Below are 19,383 nucleotides of genomic sequence, written 5' to 3'. Positions count from 1 at the left end.
GCTGGCATGGACAAGCGGCAGTCAACTGAATAAAAAGGAAAAGGGGAACTCTTAGATTAATTGTCGGCCCAATTTCTCCACATAACAAATAGCAAATACATTGATCTTTGTCTCAGCTCATCTGATTGAAACAGCTCCAGGAGATTGTGCAGAACATGGGGAGAGAAATATGCTGCCAGATGTCCCAAACAATCTGGGAATGATTTTTCACATCAGTGGGCTGGATTTTCCCATTTTGAATTTGTGTGTTGTTGAATGAGGTTCATAGCGGCCAGTCTCCTATAGCCTAGAGCTACCCCTTTTCATGCATATTTACGCCCCTTGCCTTATTAGTTATGCATCTTTGTGGAACCACATGGCAGCAGAGACAGAAGTGCTCACTGTTTCTGGGGCCTTGCAGAATCCACACCACTGGAGCTATACATTTAAAGCCCAGCCACATGCCATTTCAGATGCTGCAAGGTAGAAACTGCCTCTCAAAATGTGCCTCTCCATTGTCAATATAGAACACATGGCCCAGAAAGACAAGTTAGTTTCTCCTTTTGTTGATGGAGACCTAGAAATGCTGGTGGACAGGCTGCTGGAGCAGAGCAGGCCACACCACCCAAGCCAGAGGGAGAAGATGGTCTCATAGTATTTTCAGTGGATTAAAAATCTAAAGACCCAGGTAATGCTATGAGGAATCCAGATTTGAATCTCACCACAGCAGATGGTGAAATTTAAATTCACAAGAAATCTTGGAATTAAAAGTTTAATGATGATCATATTAACATCAGCAATTGTTGAAAAAAACCCAGCTGGTTTATTAATGTCCTTTAGAAAATGCAAACTACTGTCCCTACCTGGGCCGGCCTACAGATGACTTCAGATGCACAGCAAAATGGTTGACTTTCAACTGTCCTCTGAAAAGGTCTAGCAAGCTACTCAGTTGTATCAAGTTGCTAAAAAGTGTCAAAAGGAATGGAACTAGATGGGCCACTTGGCAGTGATTAAGGCACCAGAAACAACAATGGCAAACTCAGTCCTGTATGAAAAGTGCTCCTGGGAGATTGGTGTCAAAATTTGGAGCCAGCTCACAGACTAGCCAAGCAGAAACCTGACATAGTCATACTCACTGAATTACACCTTGCAATGTCACAGACACCACCATCACATCACCTGGGTATGTTCTGTCCCATTGTGGGCACATAACACAGTGCTATACAGATGGGAGAGAATTCCCCCACAAGACATCAACATTGACTCTGGACCCCAACATCACAAATGCCAGCCTTGAGGCAATTTGATTCACTGCACATGATACTCCACAGGTTGGGGGTGGCTGTTTGACGATAAATGTACATCTGATATGTGGGAGACTTCTCAGGACCAGCATGATCCTATGACCGTGAAAGACAAGGATGGCACGATTCCGGAATGCTGGATGACAAGAGATATTAAAAGTTTAGTTAATAAGAAATAGGAAGCATATGTAAGATTCAGGAAAACGAAATCAGTCAAGCCCTTGAGGAATACAAAGGAAGCAGGAAAATAAAGTAAACAAGGAATTCGGAAGACTGAAAGGGGCCATGAAATGTACTTGGCAAGCAGGATCAAGAAGAATCCCAAAGCACTTTATACTCATCTTAGGAGCAAGAGGGTAGCTAGTAGAAAGGGTAGTAAAACTTGTGAATGGGAGACAGAAGAATGCTCTCTGCTATTTGCAGTCATATGCAGAACAAAGGAAGATCATTGAAATTTTTGGAGGTCAGTCATCTCAACTCCAGGACATCACTTCAGGTAGAGATCTAGGCCCAAGTATCTTGAGTTGCTTCATCAATGAACTTCCCTTCATCATAAGGTATTCAGTGACTTGTAAGTATTGATTCATAATATTATTAAAAATATCAATAAAGGATAAAGTGACATATCAGCTTTTTCCTTTTACTTGTAATGAGGAAAAAGCCTTGCTATTGTGTTTTGTGTCACCAGTGTGGTGCTTATGAGAATTAAGCTGTTCCAACATGAAGCATATTTTTGTTCTGATCTGACTGCAATACTGAATAAAGGACATCTTTATGTTTGTTCAGGATTTACAGCTCAGGAAACAGCAGCTTATTAGTGATTTTAAAGAATTAATTTTACAAAATCACCTAACTTTTTATTTCTTTATTCATTCGTGGGATGAGGGGATTGCTGACTAGGCAGTATTTATTGCCCATCCCTAATTGCCCTTCGAGCAGTTAAGAGTCAACCACATTGCTGTGGGTCTGGAGTCACATGTAGGCTTGACCGGGTAAGTATCGCAGTTTCCTTCTCTAAAGGGCATTGGAGAACCAGATGGGTTTTTCCTGATAATCAGCAGTGGATTCATGATTCAATGGATCCATTAGATTGTTAATTCTAGATGTTTATTGAATTCAGATTCCACCATCTGCCATGGCAGGATTTCAACCCTGGTCCCCAGAACATTATCTGGGTTTCTCGATTAATAGTCCAGCAATAATACCACTGAGCCATTGACTGCCCCTCTACTAGGTCACATGTTAGCATACTTGCCCCTTATTTTCCCATTATTTAATTTCATTAGCTAATTAAGTTGCACTAATTTTAGATAAATAGGCAACAGGATTTTGATGGTGTGAATTTGGCTAGTCTAACCCTCATTCTTTTTATCGATTGATCTATTTCGATTCATCGATCTTCTTTTATCTCCTTCAATCAATCTTGTTTATAAGCTGTATTTATCAAAAGTGATTAACAGAACGTAAGCACATCAGAAAGGCAAAAAAATTGAAATAAGAACTGTCTGTTAAATAAATTTCACAAATTGACTTCAATACCTGTTTGCTAAATATGTTTTCACAAATCAACTCCATTCACTAATATTTATTCAAAACAAACAATTAACAATCTACAATCATGGCAAACCACCCAGTCAATTTACCTTTATTTTAATTTCTCACACCAATCATATTTGGGCCCTTCTTAATGATAGCTCCAGTTATGGGCAGTTTGTGTGCTAATGCCCGACCCCTTGTAACCTAACAAAGTCTTTCCAAATGTATTTGAGATTACTTTGGACTGGTTTTGAATTTTGGTCAGACAGTTGAAAGGTCATTGGGACTGTTGTGGCACAATGGTGTCTACCTTTGAACTAGGAGACCTAGGTTCAAGTCCCTACTTGCTCCAGAGGTGTGTAATAATATCTCAGAACAGGTTGATTAGAAATTATATGGAAGATCACTGCCTAACCCATTGCATTAAACAATTCCATGAATGTTACAGGTTTATCTTGATGAATTAGAAAAGCAATAAAATAATTGAAAAGTAAGCAATAAATACCTAAAATTGTTTTTACAAACCATAAATACTTAAATGTATTGCCATTTCTCACGCTGGCACTCAAAATACACTAGGGTTGCATCAAGAGCCTATAAGTAACCAACGTGGGAGAAAAGCAAATTTGGAGTGGCATGTAGAAGGTGAGTGGCAGAAGTAACCGAGCCTGCTGAGGTCAAAGGAAGTGAGGCCAGCGACCAGGGGTGATGGTGGAGCAAGAAATGAGATCGGAGGCCATGGATAGGGGATAGTGGGTAGTGGGAAGTGAGGCTGGGACCAGGCAGCAAGGCTGCTGGGCTGGAGATGAGTGATACTGGTGGGCTATGGGACATTTAGGGCCAATGAGGCGACAAAGGGTGGAGAGGGACTGTGGGATTGGGGGTGTATGTGAGGGTGGAAAGTTGGAGTAAGAGGCTAAGAAGAGCAGTGTCTACACATAGAAGAGAACAGATTTAAACTTTTCAACAGACTAATACTCCACTGGCTGGGAGCCAAGGAAAATGTGAAAGCACTGAGGTAATTAATTCCTTGCAGAAGAATATGGAATCTCTCGCTTAAGGCTGCAGAAGTTTAGGAGCTGCAATGGGGGAAAATGCAATGGATGCTTTTATAATGAATATAATGTCAATTGAAAATTTAATATTAAAGTTCCATTTCTTAAAGATTTGTCTATATTAATTTGAGGCATTTATCTTATCTAATTGAATCAAGTTACTGTCTTAGACATAAACATGCTCCTATTTAGCAGTGTGACTTCACTGATCTGCAGAAAGTGTGTTTAGGGTGAAGTTTAGTAGAAGCATGTGTCAGTTTTCTTTAAAATAATTCATTTTGTTATGAATGTATGTCTGTTGTCTTGTGACAACTTAAGTACTGTGCTGCCTGGGAAATTGATACTTTCCCTGAATGTTGTAGCTTTAAGATTAATAGGTAATTGAAGACACAGAAGTAGAATTTGAAAAAATCATCAGTGTGAGTCTTACAATATAAGAATAGAGGGTGACTGCATCTACTATGTGACTGCATCACCTAAGCAAGGAGTTAGTGGCTTTGAGAACAGAGTAATTGAAAATCAAAAATTGGCCCTGAAAACTCAAAATATAGACCTGAAGAAAATCCTAAGAGTAGGTCTACAAACAATTATATGATTCATCTTCACTGGAACGTCACCTAGTCATTTATAGATGATATGAGTAATTTGAGGGCATGTGGTGTATTAATCTCCCCCTTGAAACAGTTAAAAGGGAAGGCTGACTTTGCACCAAACAAGGAAAATAGATGAACAAGGCATTTTAGAATTTTAACCTTTTAACTTGCTTTAATTTTAAGGGCCACTTTTGGTGTGTGGCTAATGACAAGATGATTATTATTACTTTTGACCTTTAATATTTTGGTAGGCAAATTTCAGGAACTTTGAGGACTTTGCAGAAAACATTTCATATTGCCATAGCATTGCTCTGAAAATTAATTTTTGTTTCAAGCAACAATGTTTACCAAATGCAAATAAATTGGTTTTAATTTTTTTTCAATTACTTTGATGTTTTAAAAAAAAGTCATTCTAGTTCTGCTTCTTTCTTCCTGAAATCCTGCTTGCAGTTTTAACTAAATAAATTTGGAGAATCACTGAACAGGATAAGATATCCAACATGGCTTATCTTGTACAGTCTGCCCTGGTTACAGGTATTTCATCATATTTGTAGTTTTGGGAGCAATTTCATTGAATACTTAAAACTAATTTAACAATGAAGTAGTTTCCTTGGATAGTATATTTAGTCATGTGTTACAGTATATTAATATTTTTAAGAAGTATTTATTCCTAAATTATATTTTAATTTTGCAGTGATAAAGTTGTAGTGTCTAAGTTGTTGGTTAGTTAGTTGTTTAAATATTGAGGTCCTTTCCAAACTGAAAGGAAGTTTTTCTTTTTGTCCATTTGGTTGGATCTGATCAATGAATGAGAGGTAGCTTCACTGATAAATAATATGCCTATTTATGCACCAGAATTAAGATAATTGCTTTATGGCAAAAGGCAGCAATGTTTTCTTCTGTTGAGTTTTCTACAGGAAAAAAAAAGTGAAATCCAAATATTCATTCTCATGTTCAATAGCTTTTCTTTCAACATAACTTGAAATAAATTCTTCAATTCCTGTGAATATTAACCAAGTGTCTGACCTCTGTGCTAACTCAAACAAAGCAAAATACTCCTTGGTGAAATTGAAGAGGAATATTCCCCTGAATTCCCCTGTGAACATGGCCTTCTGTGCTGTGTCCCTCTCTCATTGCCCAGCTGTTCCTGCTCTCCCTTCGTTCCTCTCCCTCCTCCTCCAGTCCCAGCTGGCATATTAGGGGAGACCCAAATCAACCAAAAAGGCAAATGGCATCCTCAAAAACTTAGAAATTAGTTTGGGAAATCTGTTTATTAAAGTAGCAGTCAAATGATGCATGATGGCTCTTGACTTCCATTCACTAATATCATTATTTCCAGCTTTAAGGAAATTGTATGCAATTTTGTTACAGTTAGTTTATTCTGTGCTCCCAGCAGCATACCATGCTTAAAAGAGCATGCTATTTTGAGTTAGGGTTATATCCTTTGATACCTTAGAAACCTTCAGATATCAAAGACAGAAAGGGACCACAAAATTAGACCAAATAGTGCTGAGCTCAATGTGATTGTCACCCACCCAGATCCTCCCTATCCCCTTTACCCTATGGCTAATCTATCTAGCCTGCATATCCCTGGACACTATGGGCAACCCACCTCACCTGGACATCTTTGTCCTGTGGGAGGAAACAAACACAGACGTGGAGAGAACATGGAAACCCCGCACAGACAGTTGCCCAAGGGTGGAATCGAACTCAGGTCCGTGATGCTGTAAGGCAGCATTGCTAACCACAGACACTGTTTCACCACCTTTGAGGTGATCTTGATGCATTGTAGCCACCTTTGAAGGAAGTTTAAAGACAGGCAATAAATGCTGGCCTCTCCAGTGTCACCTGAAAAGATAGGAATGAGTTTTTTAAAAAAAGCTCTTGGCTGTCAAACTTCTCAAAATACTTGTAACCATTTCATAGATATAGAAAATCAAAAGTTTTTAATAAAACTAGAAAGAGAGACGAACGTAGAATTAGAATCTAAATTACAGCCCTTGCAATTGTTGTTTCACCAGCGCTGTTGTGTTTAAATTACAATTTGCAAAGCATATATGGGTAATCCTGAATGTGTGGTCTGGCCTCACCTATCGTGCTCAGGATATCATGGTCATGCAGTTGTTGACGTGCTCGCTGAGCTGGCTTATTTTCGTTCAGATATTTCATCACCATGCTTTGATATCCCCGCAACTTCATCCACAGGTATCAACTAAATGAACAACAGGAGGTCACAGTACACCCTAACACGCTGGCCACACTGCCCTACATCAAGAATATATCAGAACTGACAATAAGACTCCTAAGGAAACTAGGAATCATGGGGGCCCACAGTCACCCTCGAGCAAACACTTACAAGGATTACAGACCCCATTCCCACAACATGCCAAACCAATGTGGTTTACAAAATACCACACAACAACTGCCACACATGAATAGCCCTTGACACTGATCCAGCTCCCTTAGAGCCAGCTTTCAGAGTGAACAGAATGGCTGACACTCCTGTGCTTATTTGTCAGCCAGGGTTCCTTGATTGGGGCTGTTAATCTGGTCCAATCACGGAACTCCTATGAGATTCACCTGGTTGACCTTGTTACAATTACTACACATCCAGAACAAATATGTGGTAAATATGGGTAATAGACGGTGATCAAACACCTCACAACACATGGCAAGTATTAAGTGCAACCAAATCAAATCCAATGGATTTCTCAACAACCACTCCATGCCCAAGACATCAATGTTATGTAATATCTAATTCCACTTCATTCTTTTCTTCAGCTAATCTAGCCTTGAGGTTCCCCTCAGGAGCTACTATATAATGGACTGCCTTGACAATTGCTCCCATTCTGGTTAGTTGGCCTCTCTCGTGGATGTTTGTTCCCCTACTCTCTGAACCTATTTTCTAGTACTCTCACAGAGCATAAATCCAGCTTTTACTGACAGCTAACTTCATCAAACAAATCTTCCTCGGGGTTTTTCCCCAAGCTCTAATCTTGCTCAGTTGCATCAAGCAAATCTTGCTTGTAAGATTTTTCAGACCTCACCTTCTCAGCTGCACTGAAGTATGCAGGCTTCTTCCAAACCCCTCGTGACTCCCACCAACAGAAAACCAGTGACCATCCCACATTCTCTGCTTCCCAGCAACTTAATCATTTCTAAATCCTCTTCCTGAGTTCTGACAGCACAGATCCACCCAGTTGCTCTTGACCCCCTCACAGAGTCCCTTACACACATCTGTACAGATCAGTTACCTTTCCAGAAGTTAACTGCAGCACTCCTGAAATGGAATCTGCTTTTGTGTCTCTCCTACATCCTCATTCACTGCCTGCAACCTTTAAAATCCTCTTTAGTCACCAAATCATCCAGAGTGACCCCTTGAAAACCTTGCAATAAGCCTGTCTCCCATTGATCGGCAGAATTGAATGTGGGTACCTACCAACTCTTGGGACTGAGTGCGGTTTGCTCAGAATGTTACAATTCACAGATAGTTGGCTTTCTCAGTACAATAGGATACACCAAGAAATGGATTTCATCACATTGCTTTAACCGTCAGGTCTAACATCTCCCATGGGCCTTTTACTTTACAATAAACTGCATCCACCCAAAGGTGATCATTGATTCTTGTATCAACAAACATACCAGAACTGTCTACTGCAGGAATATTCTCTGCTCACAAAGATTTTAAAGTAGATTGTCATGTTTGTTACTTATGTAAGTGTTCAGACACTAATTACAACTCCAGTGTGATACTTAGTGTCTGTCACAAGTGGTTTTTGAATAATTTATTGTAGGCACCATGAATTAGAGAATGGAAATGACAAATGATGAAACTTCAAACAGTGCCTGGTTTCAGCTTGGCAATCTCAGATGTTGAATGCCCTCACTCTGCCTGTGACATCTACTGCATTAGTGCAAAATTCACAGTGCGCAGGATCTCCTCCTGCTCTTACAGATGCTTTTAGGTTGTTTGCCAGCTCTCAAGCAAGGTGAGCATCAGTGCTCTAGTGCGTGCTTCACCTCATAAACTGAAAGTTTCTGAGGATGTCAGGAAGCTTGACAAGGTACCCTGTTGAAGCACAGCAGCAGTAAAAGGAAAAAGCAGTTGTGAGGGCAGTAGAAAGTTACAGGATGTGAATGCCAACACATGGAAATAGTATTGAAATGTTCCATCAGATTGTTTGTTTTCTTTGTTTTTCATGCAGCATGGCAGCATGTATCCATTGCAACTTGCTAATTTGCTTGGATACCCATCAGATGTGAAGAAAGTCTTACTAGTTACTATAAGGGGAGGTAATGGCCTAGAGGTATAATTGGTAGATTATTCATCCGGAGACCCAGGTAATGTTCTGGGGATAGTAGGACCTGGGTTTGAATCTTGCCATGGCGGATGCTTGAATATGAATACAGTTAAATTCTGGAATTAAAAGTCTAATTATGTCAATTGTCAGGGAAAACCCCATCTGGTTCACTAATGCCCTTAGGGATGGAAATTACCGTCCTTTCTGAACAAGGGTCCAGACCCGAAATGTCAGCTTGCCTGTTCCTCTGATGCTCCCTGGAATGCTGTGTTCCTCCAGCACCACACTTCATTATCTTAAACTACCATCTTTACGTGATCTGGCCTACATGTGGCTCCATACCCCCAGCAACGTGGTTGAGTCACATGGGCAGTGAATTTTGGTCCAGCTTACCATGCCCCCATCCTGTGAATGCATAAGAACAAAATTTGAGGTAGGTATTTCAATTATTCTGTTCAGATATGCTATGGCATATGTCTGGGAAAGGTGGGCCTTGAACCCTGACCTTCTGGCTTTTTAGCAATGTTAGTGGGCTAGAATTTCCAAATTCAAGTTCCACCTGTCCCATTGCTGTGTCATGATATTTCAAACAAGATTAATTTACTTTATTACATAGTGGAACAGAGCAATGGATACACTTTTTAGTGTTCAACAATAAAAATACTGATAATGCACCAGTCAACAAAAACATTTAGACAAAAAAGCAAAATAACATTATTTTCCTTGTACTAGGATGTGAACACTGATGGCAATGATCTGCAGCAGATAATCCAATGTGGCTCAAAGGAGAATCAACCACAGACCAGTTGTAATGTCCACGCAAAGAAATCTAATAAAGGGAGGATCTTCGAAGGTTTCAAGCTGCCATTGACACCTGAAGGTACGATACTTAACAGTAAAATTACAAGACTTATTCTGTTTGCTGCAGGGGTGTGGAAAAAGGTGAAGAGAGTCTCCCCTTTATGTTAACTTGTGTGCAGTTATTAAGCGATTAATCTTTTCTGTGACAGAACCCAACTGCAATTTTGAGTAAATTTTCACACACACAAATTGAATTACAACAGCTATCATTACAACATGATGAAAAATCATGCAGTTGCTGTTGATTTGGCTCTTGGTTGACACCATCAAAAATGTGCAATCACCAAGTGCGGCCACATTGTCCACCTATTATCTACTTGCCGTTAAAATTGACCTTCTTATGTATTTGATAACTGCAGAAAGTTTAGCCACAAAAGCAAAGCTACCTTCTAGTCAAATGAACTCTATTTTTCCCACAGTAATTTTTTGGCATTAATTGCTCATCCAACCCACCAGAAAAATTTACATTGTCTCAAGTGTGATATTAAAATGACCCTTAAAACGGGTCAGTGATTAGTGGCTCAGTCTAAATTAGACTGACGTGGATTATGATGGGATTTGTGGCAGAATCGGACAATAAATATAATGATGTCTAACTTGACGTCAGGAGCACCTTGCTCCATCTTTAACGCTCCTGACAAACAGCATGGCATGTTTCTTGCTAGGCAGAGGTGAGTTGCCAATTATGTGGGTTTTTTGTTTGCTAAATGCCTTGTTAATGGCCCCACTTGCTTCATAAGCATTTTGCTCCCTACCTGGACAAACGTGCCAAACAAGCTAGATGCTGAGAGTACAGGAATTAGTGCAGTTAGCTGGCGAAAACTGTTTGCCGCTTGCTTCAAAGGACCTTCTTGGTGGACTGTGGGCAGGTTCCATAGGCACTGGCACATGCACTGCACTTCCTTGAACATTGGCAACAGATACACTCCAGTCTCTAAGAACCTTCATGGCACTTTTCTGATCCCCTCATGGAATGTTTCTGCGCTTCTGTGCTGCATTGAAAATTACCAATGTAATGCAACAGCCAGGACGCTGTGCACTCTGGGATACACACTGAACTCAAGGACGGGACCAGACAATATCTCCAGGTTCTTCACTCACTTCCATAGTCCTCGCTCACTTGGACCCTACCTGGATACTTAGATCATCCCTGCTGTCTTGCCTTACCAGTCAGTACAGACACAAAGGTAGGAAGTTTGGCATGGTGTCAGTAGGCCTCAGTCAAGTCAACAGGGATAGCTTCTGCTCATGGGATCTTGGCTCAGTAAGTAAAGAGCTTCCAATGCCAGTCCAGGGGCTTGGACATGGCTGGTTAGCTGCTTGGAGTACTGGTCAATTCCAGGATATCCCAGCAGTGACAAGTTGTCCCAGGAAATCACTGTGATAAGGTGGCGATTGAATCGGATGTGAATGACACCGTAGGGGTGTGGTAGATTAGAAATGAAGTGAGTCTGTTCAGTTATAGCAAGAAAATTTACTAGGCTTCATGACAAGAATCCCTCCAAAATATACTGATGCAATTTGGACTTAGCCAAAAAGACACAAGTTGCACCCCTAATCATGGATCACAGATCATAGATATTCTCCAAGATTTTTTGTTACCTTCTGTACTTGTGAGCTAGATTTTAGCAATTTGTGAGCATGGACTAGAAAATCCTATTGCTTTTCTGCAGGCTCTAGACCCTCACCACTTAGGAAAGAAAAGGGTTTATTTGATTCCACATTTGAGCTTCGCTTTTCTGTTTTGCCCACTGGGTTAATCTTTTTATGTGCTTTTGTAACATCCTGCTCCCATCTACCTAGGTTGCTATTCTACTTTACTGTCACTTGCAAATATGGATGTTAACTTTTCGTTTATCCCTCCCTCTGACCACTCAATCAATTATTAACCCATGCTCAAAGTTATCTTCAAGCTCTCAGATTCTGATAATTTCTTATGCAGAACCTCATCAAAAATTATAGGGTAAAAATTACTTTGGAGGAAAGTCAGCTGTAAAGTCTAATGATGTCTTTTTTGTCCTATTTAAATAGAAGCTCTGATGCATTTTAAGAATGGATTGACAAATTATGAATGCAAAGAAATTCTAAATTATGAAGAAATCTGGTTCCTTGGTTTGAATGCCAAAAAGTTTGAATGTTCTCCTGAGAAACAGCGCAACTTTTGCTTTGATGATGAACATGGTTCTTATAGTAAGGTAATAAAATATACTTAAAATGGCCTTGTGTAACTTACATAATTTCTCTTTTTTAAAGATTTTACTTGCTGTTTTCAGATAAGTGGCTGAGACTGTAGGTTCAGCACTTAAACACTTCATTTTGGAGCAGAGGGATTGATGTCTTGCTTGCTTCTGCCAGGTCTCTGCAAGTGCAAACGTGCATCTCATACACAGAATGCATCTTATGACTGTTAGCTTCCTTTTTTAGCACATATTCACTTTGCACTACTTCTCTCTTGGTCACATTGTTTTCTTAACATGCAGGGTTAGTGCTCAGCTGCAGGAAGCCAGCATCTGTGACTTGTGTGTTTTTTAGTGCAGAAGAAGAGGTAAGCAATTGCCCTGGCGGGGAGCACTGAAAAGTTAAGGGTGTGGGCATATTGCTGTAAAGTACCATGCTAAATCAATATCATACCACTTACATGGCAAACACATTGCATGAGAATCCATGTGTAAAAGTCAAAGGGGAGCGTGCAATAGGGGGTGAAGGGGACTAACATAAGGTACTGCCACAGTGTGTAACAAAGCTCATTCTATTCCAGTCCAAGGGTTGGCAATAGTCAGTCAGGCACTTGATGCAATTAGAGTCTGGGGATCCATAACCTTGCAGTCTGGAGATTGTACCACAATCTGTCCTGCAGGTCAAGTGCAACTAGTCCTGGGATTAGAGTTAAATCTCTCAGGTTGCTACGGTGACATTAGTTTGGGTAATGGGACAATTTTTCATAAAATGAGACGAAGGGATGTCATGATTGTGATACAAGTGGAAGGAAGAGCAGTTAGTGGTGTTTCAGGAACAGGAGTGGTAGTAAGGTGTCCTGAGTAAGCAAGACCATAAAACAAAGAAGTATGCTGCCCACCAATATCTCCAGGTCCCTGTCCGCAGAGCAGGAGGCAAGCTTTCCTTTCCTCCAGGACATGACCTTAATAACAGTCATGTGAGGACAATTCCTGGCTTGTAGCACCTGAAATAATATGCAGCTCAGCATTAAATATGACACCCAAGGTGTGAATGCCGGAACATCTTAGAAGTGATGAACATTTCCCACACAATTCTCCAAGAAATGCACCCAAGAGCCTAGTTGCATAATTATTGAAAGTGGAAATAGCATGTGAAAAATATCCTCTGGGACGTGGCCAGCTAGGTGCTATGATTCTCACTCAACAAAATGCTTTATTTGAAAATGGGAAAATTCAGCCTGTTAAGGAAAGGGGAGAGTATAAAGAAAGAAGGGAGGAAAAAGAAATTAAGAAGAGGCAATTTCAATGGCAATTATTAACATTAACAGAGACAGGTATGATGATATGAATGGCCTCCTCCTGTGGGGTAAATTCCACATACATTTACTTCCTGGGATTAGGGAGGTTACAGTGGGTCAGGAGTTTGGGTGCGGCCCAGATCTTTTGGTTTGCCTTCCCTATTTAACTGCTCTGCCTTCCTTGTACTTAGTGACCCTCCCAGTAACATTTTCTCATCCAAACTATTTCAGAAATTTCTAGTGATTCTATCTGGGGTGGTAAGCACGTGAGAATGAGAGCGACAGCTGAGTTAGTGTCTGCAACTGGTGCCAGATTTAGATCGGCTGGTATCTGATCAGCTATTTCTTTGCTTGCTTATTCTGAGGATATAAAAGATAAAGCAAAACTTATTTGAGGTCTCCCGTCACTGATAATATCCTCATCCTACTTTGCAGCTTTAGGCAAACATTTTTCTGTTTCCATAATCAAAGTTTGGATATATTACTTGGCCAACACAAACCAGTTCTGAGCCAGGACCTTCAAACTCTTCCATTCTCACAGTTTCGGAAGCAGACATTAATGCCCACTATTCTGATTGTCTTTTCCTCCTGGTTAATTAAGGACTGGATGATTGGAGACTTTGCGCCTCTCTTTTTTGAGTCAATCCTCATGAGGAGCTTGCTGACCAGTCAGCATTTATTGCCTGACCCTGGTTATCCTTGAGAAGGTATTCATGAGCTGCCTTCTTGAATCACTGCAGTCTGTGATATGGGTACACCCTTAGTCCTGTTCAGAACACAATTCTACAATTTTGACCCAGTGACTGTGAAAGAGCAGCAATATAGTTCCAAGTCAGAGCTGTGTTAGGTTTGGACAGGAGCTTAATGGACGTTGTGTTCCAATGCGTAATTGCCTTTGTCCTTCTGGTGGTAGAAATTACAGGTTTTGAAAGTGCTATTAAAGAAACGTGGGAACGTTGCTGCAGTATATTTTGTATACAGTGCTCAAGTCTGCCACTGTGCATCAGTCGGGGAGTGAATACTTAAGGTGGTGGATGGATTGCCAGTCAAGAAGGTTGCTTTGACCTGAATTGCGTTGACATTCTTGAATATTGCTGGAGCTGTAATCAGCCAGACTATTGGAGAGGATTTATTGCATTCTTTCTTGTGCCTTGTAGATGGTTGGCATGATTTGGGGAGTCAGGAGATGGGTCAGTCTTCGCAGAATGTCCAGTCTCTGACCTGGACTTTTGTCCACAATGGTTATATGGCTGGACAAGTTATGTTTCTGGACAATGGTAACCTAATCGAATGCCCTTCTCTTAGTTGTGTATTAATATCTCCTGTAGGCTATTTGTAAAAAAGATAAATATCAGCAGCATTCTCTGACCTCCAATCTAAATAACTACCTGTTTTTACAACATGCAGGAAAATAAAACAAAGGAACTTGGAGAGAGGAAAATGACAAAGATGTTTTCAAGTTGTATTAATGTGTTGAGTGGGGGACCTTGGTTAAAGATTTATTGTGGTACAGTATGTTCTGTGAATGACCATAGTGCAGGGAATGATGGTTTCTCTCTGAAAGTCTCTCCATGGTGATTGTGGTAATTAGTTAGCAAGTTATTTACCTTGCTGACATGTTGATCACTAGACTTTTTACTCTATTATAAAGTGTCTTTAGAGTTATGGATGTGCATTGACTATCATTGACCTTTTGCATCTGTAATAGCTGTTATACACTGTCAGATCTAAGAATGATTTCTCTTCTTTACTCAATTTCATTAACAATTTTTCTGTATAATTTTCTTGAAAATGACTGTTCTTAGATATTCTGGTCGGCATGAACAAAAATATAATTCCCTCCCATGGTAATTTTGTTGTCAATATTCTGTACATGAGTATTAGCCTGTAGCCATAAAACTTGTCCCCTTCCATATTGCCTATTATTATTGTGGTGATTTTATTTTTTCTTCAGTCACTTTGTTCCTTTAACCTGATGCAGATATTGAAATCTTACAGGGGAATTGACCTCTGCTTTCTTCAGCTTCCCTGGTGTAACTTCCTGGGCTTTCCTGCACTAGGTAATAGATTGCATATGGGATTTGCAACTGCTTCCATTTGACCAATAATCATTTTACATGACTGTAGGACTTCTTTGCATAAGAGTATGCAAGCTTTTGTCAAAATGCATCCAGAAGCAGAGTGGGGAGTTTAGGATTTTGGAACAATGACTCTCTAAATGCTAGAATAAATTATGTGAAAAAAGGACAGATTAACCAAAAATGGCTAAGGAAACTGGCCACAGATGAAGTTACAGAATGTTCTGTATAAACTAACACATCAAATTGGCTGTTTATATGTGAGTTCATTGATTGGAGTAAAAAAGTATAGATCTTTCATTGTAATATTTTGCCTTTATTAGTCAGTACATTGTGTATAGGAGCTGGGAGGTCATGTTGTAGCTGTACAGGACATTGGTTCGACCACTCTTGATGTATTGCATGCAGTTCTGGTCTCCCTCCTACAGGAAGGATGTTGTGAAACTAGAAAGGGTTCAGAAAATATTTATGGAGGATGTTGCCAAGATTGGACGGTTTGAGCTGAATAGGTTGGGACTATATTTGCTGGAGCGTTGGAGGCTGAGGGGTAACCTAATAGAGGTTTATAAAATCATGAGGGTCATGGGTAGGGTAAATACGCAAGGTATTTTCCCTGGGGTGAGGACGTCCAAAGGTAGAGGGCATAGGTTTAAGGTGATAGGCGAGAGATAGAAAAGCGACATACGACGCAACTTTCTCACACAGAAGATGGTGTGTATATGGAATGAGCTGCCAGAGGAAGTGGTGGAGGCTAGTATGATCACAACATTTAAGAGGCGTCTGAATGGGTATATGAATAGGAAGAGTTTAGAGGGATTTGGGCCAAATGCTGGCAAATAGGACTAGACTTATATAGGATATGTGGTCAACATGGACGAGTTGGACCGAAAGGTCTGTTTCTGTGCTGTACTTCTCGATGACACTAAAAGTGCTCTTGCTTTTATGTTTAGGTATTGAATGACCATATTGCATACCGGTATGAAATTCTTGAAGTGATAGGTAAAGGATCCTTTGGACAAGTGGTAAAATGTATGGACCATAAAGCAAATGAACTTGTGGCTATCAAGATAATCAGGAATAAAAAGAAGTGAGTTGCATGTCATTTTATGAATTTTATGCTCAGATACATCTGTCACCTTGTTTTCAGTTAATTCTACTAATTGGTGGATGTTGGAAACTGGGGCACACGTGGACTTAGATAACTGCAACTCCCATAGATAAAATGACGGACCAAAGAAAACGTGCGATGGCAGTCTATTGAAAGGGAAAAGACTTTAAATGAGAGCATTAATGAAGCAGTCGTTAATGACCCACAGAAGCAGTTTTATATTTAATTTAGTTAATTTAGTATGCAATAATTTAAAACATTCATTATTATGTTTTTAGCCTTATACATTTCAGTAAATGATATAAAAATTTAGGATCTCCCTCCAAGCTTGAATAAACGGACAAGCCACTACTTACATTAATAACTTTGCTAAACAGGATGCTGTTGAGTTCTGAAGTAAATATAATACAAAATACAGTTGGTATAATAATATAATTCATTACAAAACATAAAGATCAAACTAATTATAAAATATAAAATGAAGTTTTACTTGTCACGGGTAAATACTGTTGCAACAATGTAAATTGCATTTTTTTAACATTTGTCTTGACCTTGCAGCAAAGAAAATTTCTTTTACTTATTTGGCTTCTACAGTCCCATTATCTGTCCTTCCATTATGGTATTGTTTCTATTTAATTCCCAGGAACTGGATATGTAATGAGGGAGACAATATCCAAAGCCCACTTTACTACGTATTTTTGGAACTTATCTGTGTTTTTTTTGGGTTCAAGTCATTTGCGTTAGTGCAGTGCACCCCAGATTGGTTCCTGCATTGCTGCTCCTGGAATTAGAAAGTCCGTTGCTGTTACTACAGGCATACTGGGTTGTTTGCTTGTGGAGAACTGGGGCAGAGGTTGCTTTGTTCAAAGGCTGTGCCTCATTAAGGGACCCAGCATTGGAAAGAGGAGTGGGGTCTGCTCAAAGCTTCTTCCCTTCCCCTCCTGCTGGCCAACCTGAGTCCTTTCCTCACAAAACCCCTCCAGCCATCCCTGACCTGTGAGTGGTCCCTCCTCGATCTGAGATTGTGAGTGATGCAGTACTAGCAGCAGCCATTGCCTCTACAGAGGTGCTGCTGAGTACAAAAGTTCCGAAGGAGGACAAGCCAATTCTGCTCATCTGTTTCGCAACTGATTGCCAGAACATTGTTTTGTTAAGAATCAGTATTCCTTGCTTTTGAACTTGATGCTTCTATTAATAATGCTATGAATCGATTTGCTTTTTTAATAGTCTTCCCAACTTGTCTTTCCATCCATATGTCTCTTTGCTCCTGCAACTACTAAAATGATTTTATTTTAATATTTCCTTCTCATTGAAATCTGGCTGTGGGGTCCACAAATATTACCATTTTACCAGTCTATCTATATTTTCCTCAGATAAACAATAACATTGCAAAAAACTCAGCAGGTTTGGCAGCATCTGTGTAAAGAGAGAAATAATCAAAGTTTCAGGTTAAGGAGTTCGAGAATTGAGACCGCCTGTTCCAGAGGTGTATCAGCGGTGTAACACATCTGAACAGGTTGATTGTAAAGCCTGCTGAATGCTTTCTAACATTTTCTGGTTTTATCTCAGATTTCCAGTATCCAGAGCATTCTGCTTTTAGATTATGTCTTCCTGAGGTTTGTTGCTATGCTTCTAATTATTTTCTATATTTCTAAGTTTCACATCATCTGTAAACTTTGCCTTGGGTTCAGGAAATTAATATATACATCAAAATGGGTGTGGACCACTGAAGAACACCAGGGTATATTTCCTTCTGTTTTGAATAATTCCTACACCACTGCTTTCTATCCTTCAAGCAATTGTGTATCTACACTGCTCCTGTTGCTTTACAGGTTTGTTACATGGTACTTTAACACACAACTTATGACAATCCACAGACATGGCATGTTCTGAAGCTGTTAACTCAGTATTGTGTCCAGAAGGCTGTGAAGTTCCCAAGTGAAAAATAAAGTGCCATTTCTCCAGCTTGCATTGGGCTTTATTGGAACACCGCGACAGGAAGGGGGACTAAAATGTGTGTGCATGACTGCACAAAGGCGTATTGAAATGGCAAGAGTCATGCTTATAAGGTTCATGCTTATAAGGTTCATGCTTATGCACTAAGCAGAGGTGTTCTAGAAATTGGTCACTTAATCTACTTTTGGTCTTTCTAATGTAAAGGAGATCACATTGTGAGCAAAAAACATAATAGAAAAATTGAAAGACATATTGGCAAGTTATAGCTTGCCTTGGAAGGAGTGTTTGGTGCCTTTGACCGTCTGGAAGGAATAGATAAAAATAAGTGTTGCACTTCCTTTGATTGCATGGGAAGGTGCCTCCAGCAGGGATTAAGGTACTGGGGTGATAGAGGAATGGGCCTGGTTGTCTTTGGAAGGAAGTTCCTTCAGAGCTCTGATAGGCAGGAGAGGGGAAGATGAGTTTGGTGGTGGCATCATGCTCAAGGTAGCAGCAATAGTGAAGGATGATTCTTTGAAAATGGAGGCTGGTGGGTTGGAAAGTGAGGACGAGGGGATCCCTGTTGCAGTTCTGGAATGGAAAAGAAAGACTGAGCAGAGAAGTGCAGGAAATGGGTGGGAATACAGTTGAGAATCCTATCCAACACAGAAAGGGTAGAATGTGGAGTTGAAGAAATGGACCCACCCTTCAAAATATTAATTCTACTTCTCATTCCAGAAATGCTGCCAGACCTGCTGTGTTTCTGCAGCATCTTCTGTTTTACTGCATCCCATTTTGACTAGGTGATATTTTTATTTTGAGGCCTGCCAACTTTTTAATAACCTCCTCTTTATCTACATTTATTCTGTATGGTATTACTACTACTCGTTCCTTTAATTATTTTGATATTTGCAACACTCTGTATCCTTGGGGAAGCAGCTGCAAAATATCATGCTGATGATTCTTCAATTCCATCTATGTACATTCACGGACAGGTTTTGACTACCTGACCTAGTCCCTGCTCTAATTTATCACTGTTCTTCTATTTTCTTACTGTCTTGCTGCAGTCCCAGGCTTGAATACCACTCGAAATAACCCATTAATATCTTCTGCATCTTGTGTACCTTATTGTAGGGATCCTTCATGGCACACCATGTT

The 19,383-nt window shown here is 40.0% G+C and overlaps 1 protein-coding gene across 1 annotated transcript in view; it reads left to right on the top strand.

The window, feature by feature from the left end:
* dyrk4 (dual-specificity tyrosine-(Y)-phosphorylation regulated kinase 4) overlaps positions 1 to 19,383 on the top strand; it is a 76,503-nt gene that overhangs the window by 9,638 nt on the left and 47,482 nt on the right. Inside the window, exons 3-5 of the mRNA XM_059654631.1 lie at positions 9,501 to 9,648; positions 11,661 to 11,824; positions 16,133 to 16,269. Coding sequence (XP_059510614.1) covers positions 9,501 to 9,648; positions 11,661 to 11,824; positions 16,133 to 16,269 — 449 coding nt within the window. The remainder of the gene's footprint in view (positions 1 to 9,500; positions 9,649 to 11,660; positions 11,825 to 16,132; positions 16,270 to 19,383) is intronic.

Source organism: Stegostoma tigrinum, chromosome 25 (genome assembly GCF_030684315.1).
Source record: "Stegostoma tigrinum isolate sSteTig4 chromosome 25, sSteTig4.hap1, whole genome shotgun sequence".
NCBI classification, from domain to species: domain Eukaryota; kingdom Metazoa; phylum Chordata; class Chondrichthyes; order Orectolobiformes; family Stegostomatidae; genus Stegostoma; species Stegostoma tigrinum.
This window is presented reverse-complemented; position numbering and strand designations above follow the sequence as displayed.